The following is a 26,723-nucleotide window of genomic DNA, read 5'->3' as shown; positions in this document are numbered from 1 at the left end:
TATTTTAAGCAACAGACAGCATAGATTTAAGAAATACAGAAGTTGTCAAACAAACCTAATTTCTTTGTAAGAGGAGGTAAGTAAAACCTTGGACAAAGGGGTGGCGGTGGACGTGGTATACCTGGATTTTGCAAAAGCGTTTGACACAGTTCCCCACTCACGGCTCATGTGTAAGGTAAGGTCAACAGGCTTGGTCAATTTGTAAATGGATAGAAAACTGGCTAAAAGACAGAATTCAGAGAGTAGTGGTAAATGATTCTTACTCTGAATGGTCTAAGGTTATCAGTGGTATACCCCAAGGTTCAGTGTTGGGGCCCTTAATTTTTAATACCTTTATAAATGATATAGGGTCTGGGATTAAAAGTAACATTTCTGTCCTTGCAGATGACACTAAGGGGTTCATTTACTAAAAGCAAATAGTCTGTGCACTTTTGAAAGTGCAGTTGCTTCAGAGCTTAGGAAATGAGGTAAAACTTCACTTTACAAAAAAAAAACAATCACATGCAAGAAAAATTAAAAAAAAACAGCATTTTTGATGGCAACATTATTGGATAATGGAAGTCAGTAGAGCTCTCCCTTATTTACTAAGCTCTGGAGCAACTGCACCTGTAGAATGAAAATGCACTTTCAAAAGTGCAGTAGAATAACGTCCTTACAGGATGTCTCCAATTTACAAGCCAACCTCAATGCACTGTCTAATTGGGCGACTATGTGGCAAATGAGATTTAATGTTGATAAATGTAAAGTTATGCACTTGGGGGGGCTAAGAATATGCATGCTTCATACATACTAGGGGGAGTACAACTGGGGGAATCAGTGGTGGAGAAGGATCTGGGGGTTTTGGTAGATCATAAGCTCAATAATAACATGCAATGCCAAGCTGAGGTTTCCAAAGCGAGCAAAGTCCTTTCTTGTATTAAGAGAGGCATGGACTCCAGAAAGAGAGATATCATTTTGCCCCTGTACAAATCATTAGTAAGACCTCATCTGGAATATGCAGTTCAGTTTTGAGCACCAGTTCACAAAAAGGATATCGGGGAACTGTAGAAATTGCAGAGAAGGGCAACCAAACTGATAAGAGGCATGGAGGAACTCTGCTATGAGAAAAGATTGGAGGAAATGAATCTATTCCCTCTTGAGAAGAGGAGATTAAGGGGGGATAATGATCAACATGACAAACACATAAGTGGTCCATATAGTGAACTTGGTGTTGAGTTATTCACTTTAAGGTCATCACAGAGGACAAGAGGGCACTCTTTACGTCTAGAGGAAAAAAGATTTCATCTCCAAATACGGAAAGGTTTCTTCACAGGAAGAGCTGTGAAAATGTGGAATAGACTCCCTCCAGAGGTGGTTCTGGCAAGCTCAGCAAATTGCTTTAAAAAAGACCTGGATTATTTCCTAAATTTACTAACATTTATAGGTAAAGTTGATCCAGGGAAAATCCGATTGCCTCTAGTGGGATCAGGAAGGAATTTTTTTCCCTGCGCTGGGGTTTTTCGCCTTCCTCTGGATCAACTGTGGATATAGGATTGTGTATATGGGATTGTTTTTTTTTTTTTTTTTTTTTTGGTTGAACTAGATGGACTTGTGTCTTTTTTCAACCTGACTTACTATGTAGGTATCCTAACAGAACATTGTCCAAAACATTTTACCGCCTCCGCTGGCTTGTCTTCTTCCTATACTGCATCCTGGTGCCATCTCCTCCCCAGGTAAGCAATGCACACGCACCCGGTCATCCACATGATTCAACTTCAAAGGCAACATGTTTACTTGCTGCCTAATATATCCCATGTACTTTCAGATGCAATAGTAACAAAATAATCACTTAACCTGTCAGTGGTCATAAAATTATGGCTAATCGGTTTATGTGCCAATTTTCACTTAAAAATTTCCTTCTTACCCTGTCTCTTTGTTGTGTGGCAAGATGTGTCAATAAAATGTAGCCATAACCCCGTCCTCTGCAGGCCTAGTGGTGACCCCCAGAGTCGGGAAGAGCTGACATCCCTTCACAGTATGGGTTACTAGGCATGGTGGGTGTAAGGCAAGTTAGAAACATGGGCGCCAGTCGCTTTTTGGATGCAAGAAAAAGATTTATTGTCTCTTAAACAGAACTGGTGGAGAGAGGGTTAGGGTCAGGATACCCTTTGGCAGATGCAATAGCAATTGGCAGACTCCGAGACTAAATAGGCAGAAAGCTATACAGATTGAGGGCCTTTAACCACTTGCCGACCAGCCGCCATCGTTATACTTTTGTTTGGGTACAGCGTCGCACAACTGCGCAATTGTCAGTTAAAGTGACACAGTTCCATATCGGTCATTAAGGGGGCAAATCCTTCCAGAGCTGAAGTGGTTAAGCTGGTTGCAGCACTGTATTTGTAGAGCTGCTGTCTCCTATGGCAAATGAACTCTCCAACATCAATGTATGTAGATCCGCACACTTAAGTCGCAGTGTTGCCAGTTGCAGATCTTCACTCACATCTCACATATTCTTACTGTAGATTTTCTCACTGAGCTCCCAGTCCTCTCACCCGACCTTCAGATCCCACCCGCAGTGGCTTCCAAGTGTCACCCACACTGTCCTGCTGGGTCCCTGACTTGGCTCTTCAGCTAACCCGCTGAATCCCCTGCAAGCATCACCGACACTGGGTCCCTAGCTTGACTTTGTTGAAGCTTACCCCACTTCTTCACCGTCCCCGGCTAGTGAAAAAGGCTGCTCTGGTACATCTTCATACTTCACAAACCTGGCCTCTGATAACAAGAGTAGTTGTCCCTTACTGGCGACTGTGTCCCCTTTATCTCTGACCTCTGCTTCTCATTTGCCCCTGGTAACAGGAGTGGTCGTCCCACGTGGCAACTGCTTCTCCTTCACCTGTGGCAACTACTCGGGCTGAGCCTCTACACACGTGGCTAGGCCTCAGGCTTCAGGCCTTACCCATAGTTGCCAACAGTCCCGATTTTCCTGGGACAATCCCAATTTTGGGACCCTCGTCCCGATTTAATCTTGTCCCGATTGTTTTCACGGGATTTTGGGTTTGTCCCGAGAAAATCGGGAATGTTTTTGTGAAAAAACGGCAACGGCGCCACAAAAATGGCCGCCGTCGCCTCTGCGAGTGTATTTCCCCCTTGTGTTCAGTGCAGGGGCAAGGGGCAGCCAATCGGCTTCTCTCTTCAGTGTACAAATAGAAAATTCTATTGTACACTGAAGCCTATTGGCTACAGGGATTGGCGATCCCTCCCCCCTCTCCACTGAACACAGGGAAATGTTCAGTCGCCGCCGCCGCCAACCCTCTGCTCTGCCCTGTGTGTGACAGTGTCCCAGAGCACCACTGATGAATGGAGCGGGGCTCGCTGGCTGGGGACAGTGCAATCATGGTCCTGGCTCCCCCCTTGCGATGAGCAGGGACATAGTCACAGACACCCTGATGGAAGGACTGGGGCTCCGCTGGCTGGGGACAGTGCACTGAGGGTCTTGGCTCCCCCTTGCACCCCGTCCCCCCATGTCACCACCATACCTGCACCCCCCTCTCCCCTGTGTCACCACTATACCTGCTTCCCCCCTCTGTCACCACCATACCTGATTCCCTCCTCCCCCCCATGTCACCACCATACCTGATTCCCCCCCCGTCACCACCATACCTGATTCCCCCCTCCCCCCCATGTCACCACCATACCTGCTTCCCCCCCCGTCACCACCATACCTGATTCCCCCCTCCCCCCCATGTCACCACCATACCTGATTCCCCCCCTGTCACCACCATACCTGCTTCCCCCCCCGTCACCACCATACCTGATTCCCCCTCCCCCCCATGTCACCACCATACCTGATTCCCCCCTCCCCCCCATGTCACCACCATACCTGATTCCCCCCCTCCCCCCCATGTCACCACCATACCTGATTCCCCCCCCCCTGTCACCACCATACCTGCTTCCCCCCTCCCCCGTGTCACCACCATACCTGATTCCCCCCCCCTGTCACCACCATACCTGCTTCCCCCCTCCCCCGTGTCACCACCATACCTGATTCCCCCCCCGTCACCACCATGCCTGATTCCCCCCTCCCCCCCATGTCACCACCATACCTGCTCCCCCCCCCGTCACCACCATACCTGATTCCCCCCTCCCCCCCATGTCACCACCATACCTGATTCCCCCCCTGTCACCACCATACCTGCTCCCCCCCCCCCGTCACCACCATACCTGATTCCCCCTCCCCCCCATGTCACCACCATACCTGATTCCCCCCTCCCCCCCATGTCACCACCATACCTGATTCCCCCCCTCCCCCCCATGTCACCACCATACCTGATTCCCCCCCTGTCACCACCATACCTGCTTCCCCCCTCCCCCGTGTCACCACCATACCTGCTTCCCCCCCTCCTTCTGTGTCACCACCATACCTGTTCCCCCCCCCCCATGTCACCACCATACCTGCTTCCCCCTCCCCCCCGTGTCACCACCATACCTACTTCCCCCCTCCCCCCCGTGTTACCACCATACCTGCTTCCCCCCTCCCCCCATGTCACCACCATACCTGCACCCCCTCCTCCCCATGTCAACATCATGCCTGCATCCACCCCCCCATGTCACCACCATGCCTGCACCCCCTCCGGTCTAGTCACCACCATGCCTGCACCCCCTCCGGCCTAGTCACCACCATGCCTGCACCCCCCAGGTCACCATCATGCCTGCACCCCCAAATCACCACCATGCCTCCACCCTTCCCCAAGTCAGCCTGTAACACCCCAAGTCACCATGCCTCCACCCACACACCTCTCCCCCCTTGTCACCACTCTTGAGGAAATGTAGCTAGACTGCAGCCAACACTCCATCTGCAGTCAACACTCCGCTGGGGACACCTGGCGTAAGAGGCACTCTGCTGGGGACACCTGATGTAAGAGGCACTCTGTTGGGGACACCTGATGTAAGAGGTACTGTACTGGGGACACCTGATGTAAGAGGCACTGTACTGGGGACACCTGATGTAAGAGGCACTGTACTGGGGACACCTGATGTAAGAGGCATTGTCCTGGGGACACCTGATGTAAGAGGCACTGTCCTGGGGACACCTGATGTAAGAGGCACTGTCCTGGGGACACCTGATGTAAGAGGTACTGTCCTGGGGACACCTGATGTAAGAGGTACTGTCCTGGGGACACCTTATGTAAGGAGGCACTCTGCGGGGGGCACCTGATGTAAGGATGGACTCTGCTGGGGGCACCTGATGGCATCTAGTGGCAGGTGACACGCTCAGGGGTCCCACTGATTCTGCATTATGGTGAGTTGAATGATTTCAATCTATATTACAATGTAATAATAGAAATAATGCGCTTCAATCATCCTGACACCATAACAACCATTGTGCTGGGATGATTATCTTTATCTGCTGATTGTTAAACTCTGGAATACACATTGCTATTGTGGTGTAGGATCTGGGTCTGCTGTCCCTCCATCCCTCTCCCTCTACCCCCCTTTCCCTCTCCATCCCTCATTCATCTCAGACTCTAACCACACCCCTTTTGAGCCACGCCCATTATTTCATTTAAACCACGCCCATTTTTGGCATGGCGAGCTTTGCGTGCCACATTTTTCTTTTTCCTATGCCACGCCTACAAATGCATGCCCCGCCCCCTAATTATAGTGTGACTCCGCCTACAGCCAAGAAAGTGTCCCGGAATTTTTTTTTACAATGTTGGCAACTATGCTAACCTACAGTTGCTGCTTCACATACAGCCCTAAGGCCTCCGTCTGGGGCTAAAAGAAAACTGATCACCTGACTCATTCACCTAACTAGACTATCCCAGCATGCAAAGTAGCTACTCTGATTGGCTGAGAACTTATATCTATTCATAACCTGAACTCACTTTGATCTTGTCATTCTAATGCCAAAGGAACCAGTGCCACCTATTGACAGAAGAGAGAGATGCACCAAATCCAAATTTAGGGAAAGTCAGTAAATCTCCCTAACAAGCAGCCAGCCTTGGAAAAGTATTCATACCTCTTGAAATTTTCCACATTTTGTCATGTTACAACCAAAAACATAAATGTATTTTATTGGGATTTTATGTGATAGACCAACACAAAGTGGCACATAATTTTGAAGTGGAAGGAAAATGATAAATGTTTTAGATTTTTTTTTACAAATAAATATCTGAAAAGTGTGGCATGCATTTTTATTCAGCGCCCTTTACTCTGATACCCCTAACTAAAATCTAGCGGAATCAATTGCCTTTAAGAAGTCTCCTAATTAGTAAATAGAGTCCACCTGTGTGTAATTTAATCTCAGTATAAATACAGCTGCTCTGTGAAGCCCTCAGAGGTTTGTTACAGAACGTTAGTGAACAAACAGCATCATCAAGGCCAAGGAAAACACCAGACAGGTCAGGGATAAAGTTGTGCAGAAATTTAACCCCTTCCCGACCAGCCGCCGCAGTTGTACTGCGGCAGGTTGGCTCCCCTAGGAGAAACGACATTACCTTACATTGGTTCGCCTTTTGACCACAAGCCGATTTGCGTGCAGTCTTAAAGGCACAATTTTTTCAATGTCATATTTTTAAATGACTTTTTTTTTTTTTTTATTGCATTTTAGTGTAAATATGAGATCTGAGGTCTTTTTGACCCCAGATCTCATATTTAAGAGGTCCTGTCATGCTTTTTTCTATTACAAGGGATGTTTACATTCCTTGTAATAGGAATAAAAGTGACACATTTTTTTTTAAACTGTGTAAAAATAAATAAAATCATGTAAAATAAATAATAAAAAAAGTTTTTTTTTTTAAAACCCCCCATCCCGACGAGCTCGCGCGCAGAAGCGAACGCATACGTCAGTAGCGCCCGCATATGAAAACGGTGGTCAAACCACACATGTGAGGTATCGCCGCGACCGGTAGAGCGAGAGCAATAATTCCAGCCCTAGACCTCCTCTGTAACGCAAAACATGCAACCTGTAGAATTTTTTAAACGTCGCCTATGGAGATTTTTGAGGGTAAAAGTTTGACGCCATTCCACGAGCGGGCGCATTTTTGAAGCGTGACATGTTGGGTATCAATTTACTTGATGTAACATTATATTTCACAATATAAAAAAAATTTTGCTAACTTTACTGTTGTCTTATTTTTTTATTCAAAAAAGTTAATTTTTTCCAAAAAAAAGTGCGCTTATAAGTCCGCAGCGCAAATACGGTGCAAAACAAAGTATTGCATTGAATGCCTTTTTATTCTCTAGGGTGTTAGAAAAAAAAACAATATATAATGTTTGGGGGTTCTAAGTAATTTTCTAGCAAAAAAACCTGTTTTAAACATGTAAACACCTAAAATCCAAAACGAGGCTGGTCCTTAAGTGGTTAAAGCAGGGTTAGGTTATAAAAAAATATTCCAAGCTTTGAACATCTCAGGGACCACTTTTCAATCCATCGTCTGAAACTGGAAAGAGTATGGCACAACTGCAAACTTACCAAGACATGACCGTCCACCTAAACTGACAGGCCGGGCAAGGAGAGCATTATTCATTGAAGCAGCCAAGAGGCCCATGGTAACTCTGGAGGAGCTGCAGAGATCCACAGCTCAGGTGGGAGAAACTGTACACAGGACAACTATTAGTCGTGCACTCCACAAATCTGGCCTTTATGGAAGAGTGGCAAGAAGAAAGCCATTGTTGAAAGAAATCCATAAGAAGTCCCTTTTGCAGTTTGCGAGAAGCCATGTAGAGGACACAGCAAACATGTGGAAGAAGATGCTCTGGTCAGATGAGACTAAAATTGAACTTTTTGGCCTAAAAGCAAAACGCTATGTGTGGTGTAAAACTAACACTGCACATCTCCCTAAATACACCATCCCCACCGTGAAACATGGTGGTAGCAGCATCATGTTGTGGGGATGCTTTTCTTCAGCAGGGACAGCGAAGCTGGTCAGAGATGATGGGAAGTTGGATGGAGTCAAATACAGGCCAATCTTAGAAGAAAACCTGTTAGAGTCTGAAAAAGACTTGAGACTGGGGCAGAGGTTCACTTTCCAGTAGGACAACGACCCTAAACATACAGCCAGAGCTACAATGCAATGGTTTAGATCAAAGCATATTCATGTGTTATAATGGCCCAGTCAAAGTCCAAACCAAAATCTAATCGAGAATCTGTGACAAGACTTGAAAATTGCTGTTCACAGACGCTCTCCATCCAATCTGACAGAGCTTGAGCTATTTTGCAAAGACGAATGGGCAAAAATGTCACTCTCTAGATGTGCAAAGCTGGTAGAGACATCCCCAAAAAGACTTTCAGCTGCAATTGCAGTGAAAGGTGGTTCTAGAAAGTATTGACTCAGGGGGGCTGAATACAAATTCATGCCACACTTTTCACATATTTATTTGTAAAAAAAATTTTGAAAACCATTTATCATTTTCCTTCCACTTCACAATTATGTGCCAATTTGTGTTGGTCTATTACATAAAATCCCAATAAAATACATTTACGTTTTTGGTTGTAACATGACAAAATGTGGAAAATGTCAAGGGGTATGAATACTTTTTCAAGGCACTGTAGCTACCACCTAGCAGACTAAATTTGTTAGCAACCCTGCCTAATACCAGGGTGCTACAAAAATTAATCCTATTTTGAAATGAAAACTTAAAACTAGGTCCAATGCACAGGATTTCTTTTAACAAAAGCTGTGAACATTCTTACCTGTGTGAATGGACCTTTGGTCCTTAGGATAATATATGCGGCGTAGACCGGGATACAGATCATCGAAGAGATAGCCATGAGCCAGCCAATAGCATAACCCCATGGTGGGTATACATAGCGATTATTGTACTTCAGGGGCGTATACTTGATTAGGGAGAAGAGGAAGGTGCCCTGCAGAGATGGAAGCATTTTCAAGATACAATGAAACAATATTCTCATTAGGCATTCATTTTCATAAGAAAGCTCACAAGAAATAGCTATTTTATGTCAGCCAACTTTTACGAGTAATTAGTCTTTCAAGCTTACATTTTTTTAAAGAAAATTACAAATATGTTATACTCTTCTGATCTGTGCAATAGTATTGCACAGAGCAGACATGAACCTCCTCTTCTGGGGTCCCCTGCCAATGTGTTAGGCTCCTTCTCTTTTTGGTGCGCCAACATAGGAAGCTGCTTCCTATTGTGGCACAACTGTGGGCTCGCTCCTGAGTTGGACATCTATAGACACACACAATCCAGCTTGGCCCCACCCCCTTTCCCTTCTCACAGGATTTGATTGACAGCAGCAGGAGCGAATGGCTACCTCTGCTGCCTCTCAGTACTATGAATGCTGGGAGAGAGGGGAGAACCATTAGAGATGGACACATCGCTGGATTGAGCAAGGACTCAACTTATAAGTAAAAGGGGGTGTGAGGGAGCAATACTAATACTGGGACAATTTTTACGTTAATGTCGACAATGCATTAAGGTAAAAAATGTCCTGGCTTTAAAAACACTTTAAGTATTATTACGGGATAAAATGGAAAAGCCTGGAAAAGAAAGGTTTAAAAAAAAGGCCTTAGTACGAGTTGTACTGTCTGTATTGCTGTGGGCAAATGGCTTTGATTAATAACCACAAATCATACAACAAACATGCAACAATCTCATCTTCTCTGTTAAAAGACTCACCATACAGACAGCAGGGGTGGCCACCAACCAGCAGAACTTTATCAGCGGCCATGGCCGATAGCCAATCATATCCTCAATATTATCATAGAATCGATCAGCTCCTGGAAACAAAGTGAAGAATTATACTTTATACAGCTTGACCTTTTGCTCTTGTACAAAAAAAAAACAAACAAAAAAAAAAAACATGACTTACCATACACCCAGCCGACACAAACCACTTCAAAGATGGCAACCAGCAGCAAGCAGGTCCCACTTGCGGCATAATAATCAAAAAGCTGGAAGACGTACATCCCACCCTGTAAAAAGAGATGTCATCTTAGGAGAGGAAAATAAGCATGCTATTATATATCATGTCTCACTGTTTTAAGACACAGCTGTGATAGATGCAGCTGGTGTGTTGGGTGAGACAGAGGGCTTAGGGCAGCAGATAGGACCCAGGACTACACAGAGGACCAAAGACAGACAGAGGCCCAAGATAGCATAGTGTATCCAGGACAGGACAAAGGTCACAAGACAGCTCAAAGGACCCAGGATGACCCAGGAAAGCACAAGTGACCCAAGACAGTACAGAAGACCCAGGGCAACATAGAGGACTTTGGGCAGCACAGAGGATCTAAGGCACCATGGAGGGCTCATAACAGCAAAGAGGGCCCAGGACAACACAGTTGACCCAGAATAGCATGAAAATGCTCAGGGTGGCACAAAGGACCAGAACAGCACGGGACACTACCGGAACAGCCAGACGGCCCATGACAGTACTGAGGACCCATGACAGTACTGAGGACCCATGACAGCACAGAAGACCCATAATAGCACAGAAGGCCCATTACAGCACAGAAGACCCATAATAGCACAGAAGGCCCATGACAGCACAGAGGAATCAGGACAGCACAGAGGGCCTAGGACAATACAAACTAATTTTATAAGCTTGTCTACTGATGGGGAGGAATAATACTGTACCTCAGTCAGAAGGATAAGTCCCAGGAAATAGCAGATGATGGCTATTGCCAGAATGAGGAATTCGCGCCGATATTTCTTCCGGAATACCTCAGGAAACATATCAACAATGGCTGTCACCAGGCTCTCTACACAGACAAACTGCAGAGAGAGAATTCATATATCTAAGTGTATCATACCTGGGAATTCTAACTGCTCTAACAGCAGACAACTCTTCATGCTCTCAAAACAGTCAGGTATTTCTGTCCTTACCATGAAGAATTAAACTTGGTAATATTTGAAAGAACAATTCTTTCCCCTACTGCAGATACCCGTTCTTACCAGCACTACAAAGAAATTTCCTGTCCTTACCGGAAGTATTTCTTCCTGCCCTTACTGCAAACGTTTCTGGTGCACCTTACTGCTGAAAAACATTTCTTGCCTTCACTGCAAGGAATACTTTTACCATTACAACTGGCAACCCTTCCATCTTTTACTGTGGAGAAAGCTTTTCTTTGGTAATGTTTTCTGCTCTTACTCCAAAACTTGTCTTATGCCGCGTACACACGAGCGGACTTCTCGTCAGACTGAAATCCGAAGGACTTTTCAACAGAGTTCCGACACAGTTCCGACGAAACGGACTTGCCTACACACGATCCCACCAAGGTCCAATCGTTTCGAACGTGATGACGTACGACCAGACTAGAAGAGGCGTCGTTGCGTCGATTTCGGTCCTTCGGACTAGCATACAGACGAATGGCTTTTTTGATAGGAATCGAGCTGTCGGAAAGATTTGAAACATGTTCTATTTCAAAGTCCGTCAGATTTTTCGACAGAAAAGGTCCGATGAAGTCCACACACGATCGGAATGTCCGACGGATTTGTTCCGTCTGACCTTTTCTGCCGGAAAGTCCGCTCGTGTGTACGCGGCATTAGTTTATACTACTTTTTTGCTTTTGCTGCAAAAAACTCTGAACTTTTCCTGCTCTTGTCTCAAAGAATTTTTCAGTCTTTACTACTGCTAAAAAACTTTAATGATCTTACTGCAAATAATTTTTCATCTTTACTTCAAGTAATTTTTTTAGCCCTTGCTTCTAAAAACCTTCTTGTTACTATTACAAAAAAATGATTATTACTACTAATTACTTACCGCGTTTGTCACTACGAAGGGCTGCCATTAAGAGTTAATGGCACCCCCAAATATTTTCTTAAAAGCAGCGCATTTTTTGTGTGGTTGCTTGGAGGTGTGGGAACGTGTGCGATGTACACACACTACCGCACCCGCACAAATGTGAACCTAGCCTTATGCATATTACTGCCCTTTATGTAAAAAAAAATATCCTGCCCTTTCCTGCAAATATATTTATATATATAATATAGTAATCAGCTCTCAGCCCCCTCATATCTTTCCATACCTGACTGTCCAGTCCCAAGAAGATGAGCATAAGGAAGAAGAGGCATGACCAAAGAGGTGACACGGGCATCATTGTTACAGCTTTTGGATAGGCAATAAAAGCAAGTCCAGGACCTATATCGTCAAGGAAGCATCAATAAAGTTTAGAGATTTTAGTGCATAAAAAGGGCATGGTGAGTATGAAGGCTGGCATATATTTTATATTATTACTCATAACATTCATACAGTTAAATATTTTAGGACCATCCTCAATGTCTATTACTAGAGTGAGGATGAAATTGATCATCAAATGGCAACTTCATTGTAAGATAATAAAATATTCCTGCTCTACTATGTAAATATATAAAATGTGACTGCTGAAAACACCGAATAGGGGTCAATCCATACCCATACACACAGAAATTAAGAAAGATAATTGGTGTTGCACTGTACACTAAAAAATTCAAATAGTAAAAAATTAAACTATAACAAGAAACAATATGATGCTAAAGGGAGTGGTACGTGTAAATGAAAAAATGAATGAATGAACAGAAACACATCAATAATGTAAACCCTGTTGTGTGACTAATTCCAAAATGCAAAGCGATAGTGCAAATAATATCTTCAAGAATAATAATGTCTTCAAGATCTTTCTTCAGTGTGAGATCTTCAAGATCCTGCTACCGTAAGGTGTACTTTCAACATCTCACTTTACTGTTTTATCTGTCCCCAAGGTCTGACTAGAGCATAAAGCTGAATACAACTTGGATCTTCCAAGAAGTCTCAATAAATCTTTTAGTCTAAAATACAAGGACTCTACTACATTTTGAGATCCTTTGCTACACCTCTTCATTGAGGTGCTCCTGTTCGATCTATATAATCATTACACATATGATACTACTAAACACTTGATGATTCCAGAGACCCTTTATTGGACCATCATTTTAAATTCAGATATTGTTGCAGTCTGGAAGGATGTGGTCCAGAAGGTTGCCAGAGAGAAGGTGCAATGGGATTACCCATGGGGCAGCAAATTACATCTTTTGATTTTGTAATTGCTCTCTAGGTTTGCCATCATCCTACTACACCAAAAGATTAGTTAAGATCCTACAAGTAATCCTGTCATGAGAGAAATATGGAGGCTGATATTTTCAATCTTGTTCTCAGTATTCTGAGAATACTAGTTGTACATCTGTTATGTTTACCCACTGGCTTCAGTATATTCTGAATATCTGACCATGAACAAGTATTTTATCTGCATTCTTGTTCCAAGTCAGTGACTTGTAGCAAGAGGGTCAGTCTGACAGCCTGGTATTCTCAGAAGAAAGTCAGCATTAAGCAATGACAAGCAAGTAATCCACGTGGGTGGGAAGTTGTTTCGCTATTCTGATTGAGGAGACTGCTGAGCGCTCTTGTCTGCACAGGGACTCTTTCTTTGTGAAATATCGATCTGATGCGAGTGGCTTCCTGGTAACAGTTACATAAGGCTGGATGGATTTTTATACTTATGCGTGTGATTTCATTATAGTAATAAAATGCTTGATTCTATAGCGAGCACTATGGGTTGTGTTTGTTTTCTCTGAGTCCTCCATCTGGGTGATGATCATCTGGGTGATGATCATCTGGGTGATGATCCTAGCAGCTGAGGTGAAGTACAATGTTCCTTCCTTGGAGATTGCCTTGACCAGGCATTAAAGGAAACACGCTTCTGTTGACCTTTCTATATGTCGGTCTATGCAGTAAGGTGAGAGTTTGTCCATGGGTGATGATGGAGGTTACACCGAATGATTTAATGAGATGCACCGTCTGAAAATTAAAGAGTATATTTAGATTTATACAGGACTTTTTTTCAACTGGAACTTGGTGGAACTCAGTTCAACAACCTTTGGCTTAGGCCCCCTGCTCACTGCTCACCATTATCACTTGTAAACACACAAGTGCTGCTTCTGTGTTTACAAGTGAAAGCATATCTCCCAACGGCTCCCAAAGATATCTGATCTCCTGAGCGGCTCCCACTGAGTGCAGGATGGGGACAATAGAGATGCAGGTGCCACCCTGCACAGCCAGGCACATTAATTTTCCATACACTCTGAAGTAGATAAGCAAATCTTGTTTTTTTTTTGTTTTTTTTATAAGGGGAATTTGAACTTGGAGGGGGAAGGGTTAATATGGAATGCCCACTTGATCAGCAGATCTCTTCAGGGACTCATCCGGTATTAACACACTCCTTTCTTCTACCTCCAGCACAAACTTGCTTGTAGAACTACTATTCCCAGGACCAGATAGCACTTTGGTTTTGATCCAACACTGACTCAGTCAGATCCTTGTAATTGCCCTTTACAGACAGGGACCTCAGGCCCCTTTTGGTGTAGCAAAAATAAAGAGGTCTTTGGTGCTAGCTGTCCTTTTCTGTCACTACTGCTCCCAGTAACACCTCTTCAGGCACTGTTAGCCTGCCTGGCTGCAGCTGCCCCTTTTTCTAGCCCTTCTGGCTACTTCTCCACAGTCCTCCCAGACTGACTCTGCATTTATCCCAGACTGCTTGCACCCAGTCCCTTCAGGCATGCCTCTCAGTCCTCTGACTGTAACACTCACCAGCCCATGTGGCTGTCTTGCCCCCTGGAGATTTGCCCAGCAGTGTTCTCCTGCTGTCCTCTCCTTGCTCCGTGCCTCCTGGTCAGAATCCTTCTGTGTGTCATGAAGAGGGGTCCCTTCCCTACCTGAGCTCAGGCCAAACACCCCCCCCCCCCCCCCCCCCAGACTGAGGAGCTACTCTTAAAGCCCTGACAGCCTAACAGTCCATCTCTGTCTTCCAAACAAACACCACACTGCCCCAGCTGGGCTGACCCAGAGTATTTGAGAGGGCCTGCTGGGAATTGGTAAGGGCCATCAGAATACTCCAGGCAGCTCTACCTTACTTTCACTCCCATTTTTCTAGAAGGTCCCAGTACATTTTAGAAGTAGGGGGAGGTCTCAGTGATGCTGCCTGTGAGTCATCTAGCTCTCCCAGAGTCACTCAAACCCTGACCCAGAAAAACATACAGCCAAGCCTGAAAATTTACCTACACTAACACATAAACTCTATCACTCTAGCAACTCAGGTAGGGGGTGCTACATACGTAAGACATGTGGAAGATGATAGAGCTTTTAAGGAGGGAGGGAGGAAATGGGGGCAGTGGAGGGGGGGGGGGTTGCATGCAGAGGTCAGAGCTGAAGAGGGGTGAAAGTGAGATGTGGATAGAGGATGCAGAGGTATGCAGCTGTGGAAGAATGCGGAACTCTGAACTCTGCAGGTTGGAGGATGTGTGTGTGGGGGGACGAGGGTTTTGGGGGGTTGTGGTTGAGTTCCTGCACCTATTTTCTGAGAAAAAAAGCCCTGTATATTCATATATTTTCGTGGCATGGACACAGCTGATTCTTAGACACAGTATAAGTCTTCTTGTTTTTTTTGCTGTTTTATCACAACATTGTATGCTTATGGTTATAAAAGTTATTTTATGTGGATACTAATTTGATAGGTTTATTTTATTTGATATGTTTATTGCTGGATTTAATTACTTACAATATTTGGTAGCACAGCACATTTTCTATATTTACAGTGTATATATAATAAGCAATGACAGGTTTCCTTTACCCACTGTGATGAAAACACAGTCATTGGTTTGGCTTTACTTTCTGGCTGGGAAGTGAGGATTAGTGAAGTAACGCTGGACTTGTTTGGTTGGATGGTATTCTTGTTACAAACCCAATGATGTTGATTAAGGGGTGTTTTCCTCAGGCTGCTCGACTCAACTGTTTTGATGGGTGGAGGGACGGAGCACCATAATGAATAAACGTAATGGTTGTCTGGAAACTGTAGATTTATTGCCGTAACTTACAGCGTATCCATGATAAAAATTAACTAGTAAATAAAGCAGTCAGAACCGGTTATAACTGCATGCGTGGTGACCTTGAACATGTTTGAACCTGCATGACAAGCAGCAACACTCTATGACGTTTCGTTGACTGTAAGTCGAAATTTAGTTTGGTTGTGTTCTCTGTAGTGTGCCGAAAAAATGTTAAGTTTAAAGGTTGTACAACGTGTCAATTTGAAGTTTTTAGTAAAATTGCACAAAACACCAACAGAATGTTTTCAAATGCTTACTACAGCTTATGGGAATGACGGCCTGTCTCGTGCACGTGTGTTTGAGTGGCACAAAAGATTCAGAGAGGGACGTGAGAATGAATTCCCAAATGGGGAATATGTTGAAGGGGACAAGCATTAAATTTGTAATACATATAAATAAAGATTAGTTATTTAATCAGTCTTGTTATTTAATAGACACAACTCGAATATTTACTTGCACTGTGCATTTCAATTGATTTAATATTGCTATTGTAGCACCCTCTAGTGTGCTACTGGTGGTAGTACGAGTAAATTCTATCCTACTAATAATCTGAATGATCTTGAAGTTATAAACTTACTTTGTGAAGACCCCACACAAATAATTCCTTGAATTCTGTGACATGTATTCACTATACCCTTTGGCTAGGCACTGCTATGTCACATACTTCAGTGCCTTCTGAACTACAGAGGTGCTGAGAGGAGGAGTTTCAGGAGGGGGAGTCAGTACAGGAATCACTGATTGCAGGCAGCAAGGTACCATGGGATATGTAGTTCTCAGGAATTGAAAGTAAGAAGCGGAGAAGCTGCAAAGCATACAGGAAAGCCAAGAAGTTGTGGAAAGCAATGGCCAGCAGAGAGGCAGCAATCGCAACATGAAAGGAGATTTTTCAAGTAAGCTAATTTAATTGGATTGTCCAAAAAAAACGATTGTTTGTATTGCTAATACAATGTTGATGGTTTAAAATCAAAGTGTATGCTGTGACTATAAAACTCCTTTAAAAGAGAAGTATGGCTTTCTGAAATAATAACCTTTATACTCACCTAGGTGGATGCAGCATTGATCCTCCTCTGTTCCCCGACGGCTCTGCAGTGAGAACTGAGCAATCAAACATAGTTGATTGCTCAGTTCTCCTGACCTCTCTGAGCAGAGAGCTGAAACTGTCAGTCAGCGGCTCTCCGCTCTCCCCTCCAGAACTCACCAGAGTGCTGGGCTGTGGAGGGGATAGGAGGAGATTTCTGAAGGTGCTAAGCCAGGTGTCATTTCAGGCCTCTGGGTGGATCCCGACCATATGGTAAGTGTCTTTCCAGAACAAGGACCGGCTCTGTGATGTCAGCCGACAGCGGGCTTCGGGGTCACAGGAGTGCAGCGTTAACTGCGCTCCAGTGATCCAAAGGAGATCTTTGGCTATACTTCTCCTTTAAATATAGAGAGTAGCTGTAGCCCAAATTTATGTTGGCAAATTCATTAGAGAATTAGTTGCTGTGGTTGGACATGATGTCACAGGTGCGCTTTGAAAAAGACCCTATCTAGGCAGCATTTCAAACTTCTCCTCACGTATCAATACAGCTGTTTGAACACAAGACCTGCTAAACAGTATGAAACTTTCAGCTGGTATACAGCTCAAATAAATGTATTTCAGTTTTGTATTTATCGGTTTGATTGGCATTCAGCGTTAACCCTTTCAATAAAATCATTGAATGTTTCATATTCATTTGCTTTTTAAAATATGTTATACACCTGCATGGCAATTGGAATCCTTCAACTTACCAGACTCTGCCACCTGAGAAATAGGAACCCCCTGTTCCCGGGCCATGAACCCCAGAACAGAGAAGATGGCAAAGCCCGCCACAAAGCTGGTGATGCTGTTCAGGAAGCACAGTGCTATGCAGTCCCTATACAGGATGAGAGCATTAAAAGCATGGTGAGACAGAAAGATGCTCAATATTAAGGTGTTTAATAGTACCTAACAACCTATTTTTACATTATCACCCTTTAAAAAAATCAGAAATCCACATATGAGAACAAGTGCCAAAGTGCAAGTCAATCTGCAGAATGTTGTCATGCTGACATGTTTTTAGTACTGCAGGGTCAAAATTTGGCATGCGGTAATGCTGAATGGAATTGCAAACATCTTATACTTTTGTAACAAGCATTGCATAAAATGCATTAATATACTGTATGTATGCAAGTTTATTATTGATGGCGTCTGCTAAGTGTTAGCCTTTTTATTACACCTGATGCCAAATTTTGTTATAGGATGTGGGAAGGCTGATTTCCACAATTTTATCTGGTAACAGGGGCATTAATAGTAACCTTATGTATAGGCACATTAGTTGAATTATGAGTTTAGCTGGAGTTCTGATTTTAGTAATCAGTAACGTTTCTAGTTTCTAAAAAAGTAAATCAACTGGTCACTAATGGATCCTTTACATTTGTGATTGTGGGGCAGTAAAAACCTGTGGTTAACCGCTCCCCCTTTTGCTGCTTAGGCATTAGTCAGGGGCTGCACATGAATTATGCCCTCTGTCGATATCGCCCACTGAGCGTGACCATTTAAGTGACTAGGGCCATGCTGCATCCATGGTATTTAGGGGTTTAAAGCTGGCGGTGAGGAAGCAATACATCTAATGTGTTCCACATGCAGATTGCTCTTTAGACAGCAAAGCAAGTGTAAACTAGGCCTAAGAGCTGGTTCACACTGGCCTGACATGCACTCCGACTTCGAGAACACAATTCTCACGACATGTCAAAATCAATGGTTTCCTATGAGAGCTGTCTTAACTGGTCTGACTTTGAAAAAGGTTCCTGCAATACTTTGGTGTGATTTTAGCCCATTGATTTGAATGGAAGTCGCATCCAAGTCGGATCATCATCTTAACTGATCCAACTTGTGGCATGCGGCTTCTGCACTGAGATGAAGTGTATCCAATGTTAGCAATGTAAAATCCCACCAAAAAATGGCGTGCCCCCCAAAATCCATACCAAGCTGTTTGAGTCTGGTATGGATCGTGGAACCCCAGGACGCTTTTTTTTCTAATTTTGGTGTGGAGTTCCCCCTCAAGATCCCTTTGGTCTGGTATGGATTTTGAGGGGAAACCCCACCTACAGGGAAATGGCCGAAGAACTGGCAAACCTACCAGCATTCAGCATGGTCGCGCCAGACGGATTCCCGCGCGCATGCGCACACACAGATGCGTGACAGCGTGAGCGGTTGCAGGCAGATGCGTGACGGCGGGTGCACATAGATGCTCATGCATGACGTGACAGATGTTGGCGCCCTCTGGCCTATTTAAACCTGACACTGACACATGCAGATGCTGGATTATCTTCAGCTTCCCGTATTTTCTGTGCTCTGTTTATCCTGATCCTTGGACTTCCCACTACCGACCCAGCTTGTTGTTACCTGCTTATTCTGAACTCCTGGCTTGACCCCTGGCTTGCAACCTGACTCTGCTCCTGCCTGTTCCCTCGTGTTTGACCTCAGCTTGGCTCACAATTCTGCTATCTCCTATCTATTGTGTATGATCCCGGCTTGCTCTAGTTCTGCTATCCAAACCAATCACTGACTGATTCAGTGTGTATGACTCCTGGCCTGGTTTCTGACTCTGAATCTTCTGACTCCCAGGGGTGCGCTGTACTTAGCCGCAAGGGGCGCCCTCTCAGCAACTCAGCCTCACACCTGAAACCTGACACCCGCACCAAAAACAAAAAACAGCCTGTGCACCTCCCCCCCCCAGAATCCATACCAAATCCTTATCCACGCATGCAACCCGGCAGGTAAGGAAAGTGGGGGGCAGGCGAGCGTCCCCCCCTCCTAAACAATGCCAGGCCACATGCCCACAACAAAGGTGGGTGCGTGCCTTGGTGCAGGAGGGCTCCAACGTCAATCACGATGTCTTCTTTCTCTGCTTCCTCCGCTGATGTCTTCTTTCTTTGTTTCCTCCGCCAATGTCTTCTTCCCTGCTGAAAATAATAAAATGCACCTCCTTCGACACTGGCTCCTGCCGTTCTGTCAGCTCCGGTGTCTGGGTGTCTGACAGTTCTTATATAGCTATGGGGCGTGGCCATCAGGTGACATCACCCTGAGACCCCACCCCCTTGTGATGTCTAATGGACCAGGTCTGTGGTATCACAAGGGGAGAGGCATCAGAATGACGTCACCTGATGGCCACGCCCCATAGCTATATAAGAACTGTCATACACCCATAACGGTGGAAGCCAGCATCAGAGGAGGATCGTTTTCTTTATTTGCAGAGGGTGGGCGGCAACGGAGGATGAAGACATCGGCGGAGGAAGCGGAGAAAGAAGTCATTGGTGGAGGAAGCGGAGAAAGAAGATATCATAGTTACATAGTTACATATGAGGCTGAAAAAAGACACAAGTCCATCAAGTCCAACCTATGAGTGTGATTATATGTCAGTATTACATCATATATCCCTGTATGTTGCGTTCGGTCGTGATTGACCTTGGAGCTATGATGGAGGACATTCTTCATTTATAATAAAGGACTTGTCAAAAGCCGTCCCTTTTTTTTTTTTGTAACACTACACTGCTTTTTTTTTTGGTGAATAAATACCCCATACTTATTCACATAGGAGGGCCTGGGATCCAGCGGCCCACTTTTTTAAAGGGGACTTCCAGATTCTGATAAGCCCCCTGCCTACAGACCCCCACAACCACTGGCCAGGGTTGTGGGGAAGAGGCCCTTGTCCCCGTCAACATGGGGACAACCTGCTTTGGGGATGGGGGGGGCAGAGCACCCCCGGCCCCAAAGCACCCACCCCCCCATGTTGAGGGCATGTGGCTGGTATGGTTCTGGAGGGGGGGCGCTCGCTCATCCCGCCCCCTTTCCTGACCTGTCGAGCTGCATGCTCGGATAGGGGTCTAGTCTTGATTTTGGGGGGGGGGCACACGCTGTTTTTTTTTTTTTTTTTGACGTTGGGTTTCCCCTCAAAATCCATACCATACTGAAGGGATTTTTAAGAGGAACTCCACGCCAAAAGGGAAAGGGAAAAAAACTGCGTTTCATCCATTCCAGAGCCAAAGAAATTGTTTTGATCAGTCAAAGGACAAGTCACAATCATCTCAAAGTCGGATTTCATTCATTGAAGTCGCATGGAAGTCGGACCTGAATTCGCAGGGCAAGTTGGATTGGAAGTTGTGCGACTTTCGTGTCAGATCACTGTGAACATGGCCTAAGACACATTGACTGCATTTGACTGCCACTTTTTTAAGCATATGTCAAATAAACTTATTAAGGCTGAATCATCACCTCACACACACCTGTAACAGTTGTTGTTGTACTTGTTGTAGCTCCCAAGTGCAGTCAGACACCCCTGGCAGATGGCATACGAGAAAAAGATTTGGGTCCCTGCATCCATCCATACCTGCAAAATAAACAATGTTTACAAAGCTTTTCTATGCCGCCACAATCAGCATGAATAAATACCTGCAACACTTCAATCAATGTGTGTTATGGTTATTATTTCTAGGAAACATTAGTGGGGCAGCCATCTGTTGCCTAATATATATATATATATATATATATATATATATATATATTTATTTATTTATTTTTGCTGTTCGTGTCTCATTTGGAAGGGTTCTCCTCAATTCCTGTCCTGGTGACACAACAAAACAGGAAGTAAGAGGAGATCTCGCCAAAGTAAGGCAAAGTCACATGCTCAAACAGTTGATACCTGACCAGGTGTCCCCATTGGATGGTTTCATCTCACCTGTTTCGGTTACAGCTGTAAAATTTTTGATTTGCCATCACTTTTTCTCTCAAATACAATGCCGAATCTCCTTAGCAGGGGACACAGACAACATGAAAAAAACCTGACCAAGGTTCTGAGCCTTCCCTACTCTGATCAAAGCTAAAAGTTTTTATAAACTTTGAGAGCAACAATACAAAATAACCAATAAAGCCAAGTTGCTGGTTGCACTGTCTCTCAAATAGCTAGTAGAGGGAGCATTTTCAAAGTGTTACCAAACCCAGGACTCTGCATTTACTATATCTGGTCTCCCATAGTACCAAAAACATGGAAATGCAATTATTTTAGTAAATATGAACTGTTAAATTCCTCTTCTCATCAGCAGCAGTATATAGCAGTCTTGTGACTTCTAAAGCTTGTAGGGGGAGTTTTTATTCTTCCCTGAATGTCCTATGAGGCTGCAGGACCCCTGACCCTCTATCTGGACAGTGCTGATTGACCCTGCGCTGATCACATGTACTCTCCCAAGAAAAAAAAAAAACTCTCCAGACACCAAACTGAGCATATGCAGCTTGCCCCCAAGGCTCTGTTTCATCAGAAGATGGATTTGGGACTGTTGAAGAAGGGGAGGATCAGAGAACACAGGATCAAACAGCCTTTTTTACACAATGCAGAAGATTAACCCCTTAGGTTCCACAGTGAGTATAACAAGCATGCTTTACTGCATATACAGACTGATTTTACTGTTGTGGGTTTAGTAAAACCTTAATAGAAGTTCCTGTCAAATCTGTGGTCAGTTCAATTGTAATGTTCTTTCAAATAAATGTGTACTAAAACTACACAATATTTCCTGTTTTCATCTACTGTATACTTTCCAAGGGCAGCACTGCAAAATATTTAGTCTCTGTCCTCCTCTGAAGCATTCATGATATACAATCATTCTCTGCACTTGTAGTTCTGGTCAGTAATCTTATTTATATGCTGCCCATGACCCACCTCACCTGAGGGTCCTTCAACCGGCTGATGTCTGGATTCAGATAAAACACAATCCCCTCGTAGGCTCCAGGGAGCGTCACTCCTCGAATCAATAGAATGAACAGCATCACGTATGGAAAGGTAGCAGTGAAGTATACAACCTATCACGAGGGGAAAGTGTTAGACAACAGACAAAAAAATAAATAACTGTATAATAAAACAAACACACAGCATACACTACACTGGCCAAAAGTTTGTGAATAATTGACTAGGGATGGGCCGAACACCCCCTGGTTCGGTTCGCACCAGAATATTTGTTCGAACACACGAACACCGTTAAAGTCTATGGGACATGAACATGAAAAATCAAAAGTGCTAATTTTAAAGGCTTATATGCATGGTATTGTCTTAAAAAGTGTTTGGGGACCTGGGTCCTGCCCCAGGGGACTTGTATCAATGCAAAAAAAGTTTTAAAAATGGCCATTTTTTTCGGGAGCAGTGATTTTAATAATGCTTAAAGTGAAACAATAAAAGTGTAATATTCCTTTAAATTTCGTACCTGGGGGGTGTCTATAGTATGCCTGTAAAGTGGCGCATGTTTCCTGTGTTTACAACAGTCTGAGAGCAAAATTAGATTTCTGAAGGAAAAAAAGTCATAAAAAAGTACTTGCGGCTATAATGAATTGTCGGTCCCGGTGTTCTGCCGAGAAAGTTCCACTCGGCGGATAAGGACCCCCCTGTACTGCGCAGGCGCAGGCGGAAATAGCTGAAGGTGAATAGCTGAAAATCAGCGGTACACGGCGCCTGTAAGAGGGCCCCTCGCGGGCTCGCTTCGCTCGCCACGCTTCGGGCACGGCCTCGCTTCGCTCGGCTCTTTTTGATTCCCCCTCTAGGTCCACTTGGATGGTGGGGAAGGAACCTGGACCTAGGGCGCAGGCGCCGTGTACAGCTGATTGAAAAGTTTGAGCTTCGGCTATCTCCGGTGGCTGACAGTAGTTCGTACTGTGCAGGCACTGCGCCTGCGCAGTACAGGGGGGGTCCTTATCCGCCGAGGGAACTTTCTCGGCAATACACATAAAAGTTCACTGATAAAAACGGCATGGTATTCCCCCATAGGGGAACCCCAAACCAAAATTAAAAAAAAAAAAAAGCATGGGGGTCCTTCCAAATTCCATACCAGGCCCTTCAGGTCTGGTATGGATATTAAGGGGAACCCCGCGCCAAAATTTTTATTAAAAATGGCGTGGGGGTCCCCCTCAAAATCCATACCATGCATATAAGCCTTTAAAATTAGCACTTTTGATTTCACCCATAGACTTTTAAAGGGCGTTCCGCGGCTTTCGAATTTGCCACGCACACCCCAAATTGTTCGCTATTTGGCGAACAGGCGAACACCCGATGCTTGAGTCGAACTTACGTTCGACTCGAATATCAGGACCATCTCTACAATTGACCATCACGTCTATGAACTTGGTGTACATCCCATTCCAAAACCATAGCCACTAATATGGAGTTGGCCCCACCATTGAGATTATTCCAGCCTTCACTCCTCTGGGAAGGCTTTTCATAAGATTCTGGAGTGTGTCTTTGGGAATCTCTGTCTATCCAGCCATTTGTGAGGTTAAAGACTGATGTTGGATGAGGAGACTTGGGTTGCGATCTGCATTCCAATTCATTCCAAAGGAAGGTGTTCAGTAGGGTTGAGGTCAGGACTCTGTGCAGGACACCTAAGTTCACCACACCAAACTGGTCAAACCATGTCTTTATGGAGCTGGCTTTGTGCACAGGGGTGTAGTCACAGAGAAGGGCCTTCTCCAAACTGCCACAAGGTTGGAAGCGCACAGTGGTCTAAAATGTTTTTGAATTCTGTAGCATTAACAGTACTGCTTTTCTTTCACTTAGTTTTTATTGAAAAAAGGCAATTTGAGCATACAACCAGTATACGTTAAATTTGTATCCTTTTCTTTTCAAAGGCCTGTGTACATAAGCTCATTATTTGCGTCAGAATTGCTTTTCTTCCCATACAATTCCAAAGGAATGCTAAAGTTGCTTGAGCCTAGGTTCACACTGGTGCTTCGCAGTAGGGAACCAGCTGTGAAGACTTCACTGCCGGTTTCCCCTTACCCGAAATGGCGGAGGCAGGACATTTTTTTTTTTTCTTTCTTTTTTTTAGCTACTTCAGTTTTTTGTTATTTTGAGGTACTTAAATCAACTTTTCCGTTCATTTATTTCCCTCACCATTACATCATAGTAGCTTTTTTTTTTTTTTTTTTTTTTTTTTTTTTCCTTTTCCCTCTTTTTTTTTTTTCCCCTATTTTTTCCCTGCAGTCTTCCCTTTCCCCCTTCTGTATATATTTCGATGATTTATATCATAAATAAATGCCGGACCCACCTTATCCCATATCCTTCCCACCCATCACCATCCCCTCATCCCCCCTATCTACCAGTCGTTTTCCCGGGCCTTTCTCTCAGTTGCTCTTCTGTATTCCGATTGGGTTGTCAACTACCTCTGTTTTTCTCCTATTCCTTTGGTACAGTCGTTCAACTACTCCCTAGGCTCCCATAGCTTCGGCATATCTCATCGTTCGTTTGAATTTATCCCATTCTTGCCATTTTACCTCATAGGCTTCCAGACATTCCCCATCGCTATACCTTAAGTACTCTAGATTTTGGATCTCGTTAACTTTATTGCACCAGTTCCTCATTGTGGGTCTCATTGGTTCCTTCCAATGTCTGGGGATAAGACTTTTGGCTGCGTTTAGGAGTGGCGGCAGTAGGCTTTTGAGATATTGTTTGTTCGGGATATTTATCCCGTGGAATAAGCAACTCCATGGATCGTCTAGAAGCATTGTGTTGGTTATTTCCCCTATTATTTGCCTGATCCCTTCCCAATATTTTTTAATTTCCGGACATTGCCACCATTGGCATCCGGACATTGGCCATCGTCCCAATCTCTTTGCACCCTCGCCAACAATATTGTGATTTTTCTTTTTGAATTTTATGCGCTTTATCGGGGGTGATATGCCATCCCACCAAGCATTTATAGTTCATCTCCCTCATATTACTGTTTACTGTAGTGGTGTGTACCCGACGCATTATTTGGCTAATCTCTTCCTTCCTCAGGCAAATCCCTAGTTCATTTTCCCACTTAATAATATACGGTGGAATATCCGGGCCAGTCCTTTCTATTAGTGCTCTATATATTTTTGAGATCACCCTCTTCTTCCCCTTGTCCACGCAAATTTTTTCTAAGGGAAGCAAATTTGCTTCCGATCTTATTGGCTGGGGCAAATACTCTGTAAAGTGTTTTAATTGATTGTATTGCCATTCATCTATCGATCTCCACTCCCTTTTGCTCTTTAGTTCTTGATACGTGTAGATTTTACCTTGGTCCATAACATCTTTCAGTTGTGCGTTTTCTAGTGTTATCCATTTCCCAAATCAGGCCTCAATTCCCGGTATAAAATATTCTGTATTTGTAAGGGGTGTTAGTGGTGAGTTATATTCCCATTTTTCCTTTCTGTGTATGTGATCCCATATTTTTAGTGCGTGTCTAGTGATGTTGTTTGTGTCTGTACCTAATTTTCTGTATTGTGGAGGTATCCAAATTATTTTACCTAAATTAACTGTGCTTATTGTGCCTTCCATCTTCACCCATCTCTTTTCTCTATTTTCTTTAGCCCAGTCTACTACCCGTGACAATATTACCGCATTGTAGTAATTTCTAATATCCGGTGCGCCCCAACCCCCTCTTATTCTATCTTTAATTAATTGTGCCATGCTTATTCTTGCTTTTTTCCTTTTCCAAATAAAACTTATGAAAAGCTTTTGTATTGTTTTAAAAAAGGCGTCCGGGAGTGGGATCGGTAGCATCTGCATTTTATATATGATTTTGGGGAGGATGACCATTTTGATAATATTTATTCTTCCCCCCCACGAAATATTTCCTGTTGTTATTCTATTTAATTCGTTTTTAATCTCATCTAGTAGTGGAAGGAAATTTACTTGGTATAGACTTACGTTGGTTTTGGTCATCTTAACCCCTAAGTAGTTTATTTCTTTTTTACCCCAAACAAATGCGAAACTCTTTTGAAGTAAAAGTTCCTCACTTTTTGGAATATTAAATGTGAGGGTTTCAGACTTCGATGGGTTTAACTTGAAGTTTGAGACCTCACCATACTCTTTTAAGGTTTTCAT

General features: G+C 44.1%; 1 protein-coding gene across 2 annotated transcripts in view; it reads right to left on the bottom strand.

The window, feature by feature from the left end:
- Positions 1-26,723, bottom strand: part of LOC141132789 (sodium- and chloride-dependent betaine transporter-like) — a 100,119-nt gene that overhangs the window by 8,197 nt on the left and 65,199 nt on the right. For both annotated transcript variants that reach the window (XM_073621651.1, XM_073621652.1), the window contains 8 exons: positions 22,553-22,687; positions 21,121-21,224; positions 17,605-17,729; positions 11,973-12,085; positions 10,582-10,719; positions 9,815-9,917; positions 9,622-9,722; positions 8,675-8,845 (listed from right to left, as the gene is read on the bottom strand). In XM_073621651.1, coding sequence (XP_073477752.1) covers positions 8,675-8,845; positions 9,622-9,722; positions 9,815-9,917; positions 10,582-10,719; positions 11,973-12,085; positions 17,605-17,729; positions 21,121-21,224; positions 22,553-22,687 — 990 coding nt within the window. The remainder of the gene's footprint in view (positions 1-8,674; positions 8,846-9,621; positions 9,723-9,814; positions 9,918-10,581; positions 10,720-11,972; positions 12,086-17,604; positions 17,730-21,120; positions 21,225-22,552; positions 22,688-26,723) is intronic.

This window comes from Aquarana catesbeiana, linkage group LG03 (assembly GCF_042186555.1).
Source record: "Aquarana catesbeiana isolate 2022-GZ linkage group LG03, ASM4218655v1, whole genome shotgun sequence".
Lineage (NCBI taxonomy): Eukaryota > Metazoa > Chordata > Amphibia > Anura > Ranidae > Aquarana > Aquarana catesbeiana.
This window is presented reverse-complemented; position numbering and strand designations above follow the sequence as displayed.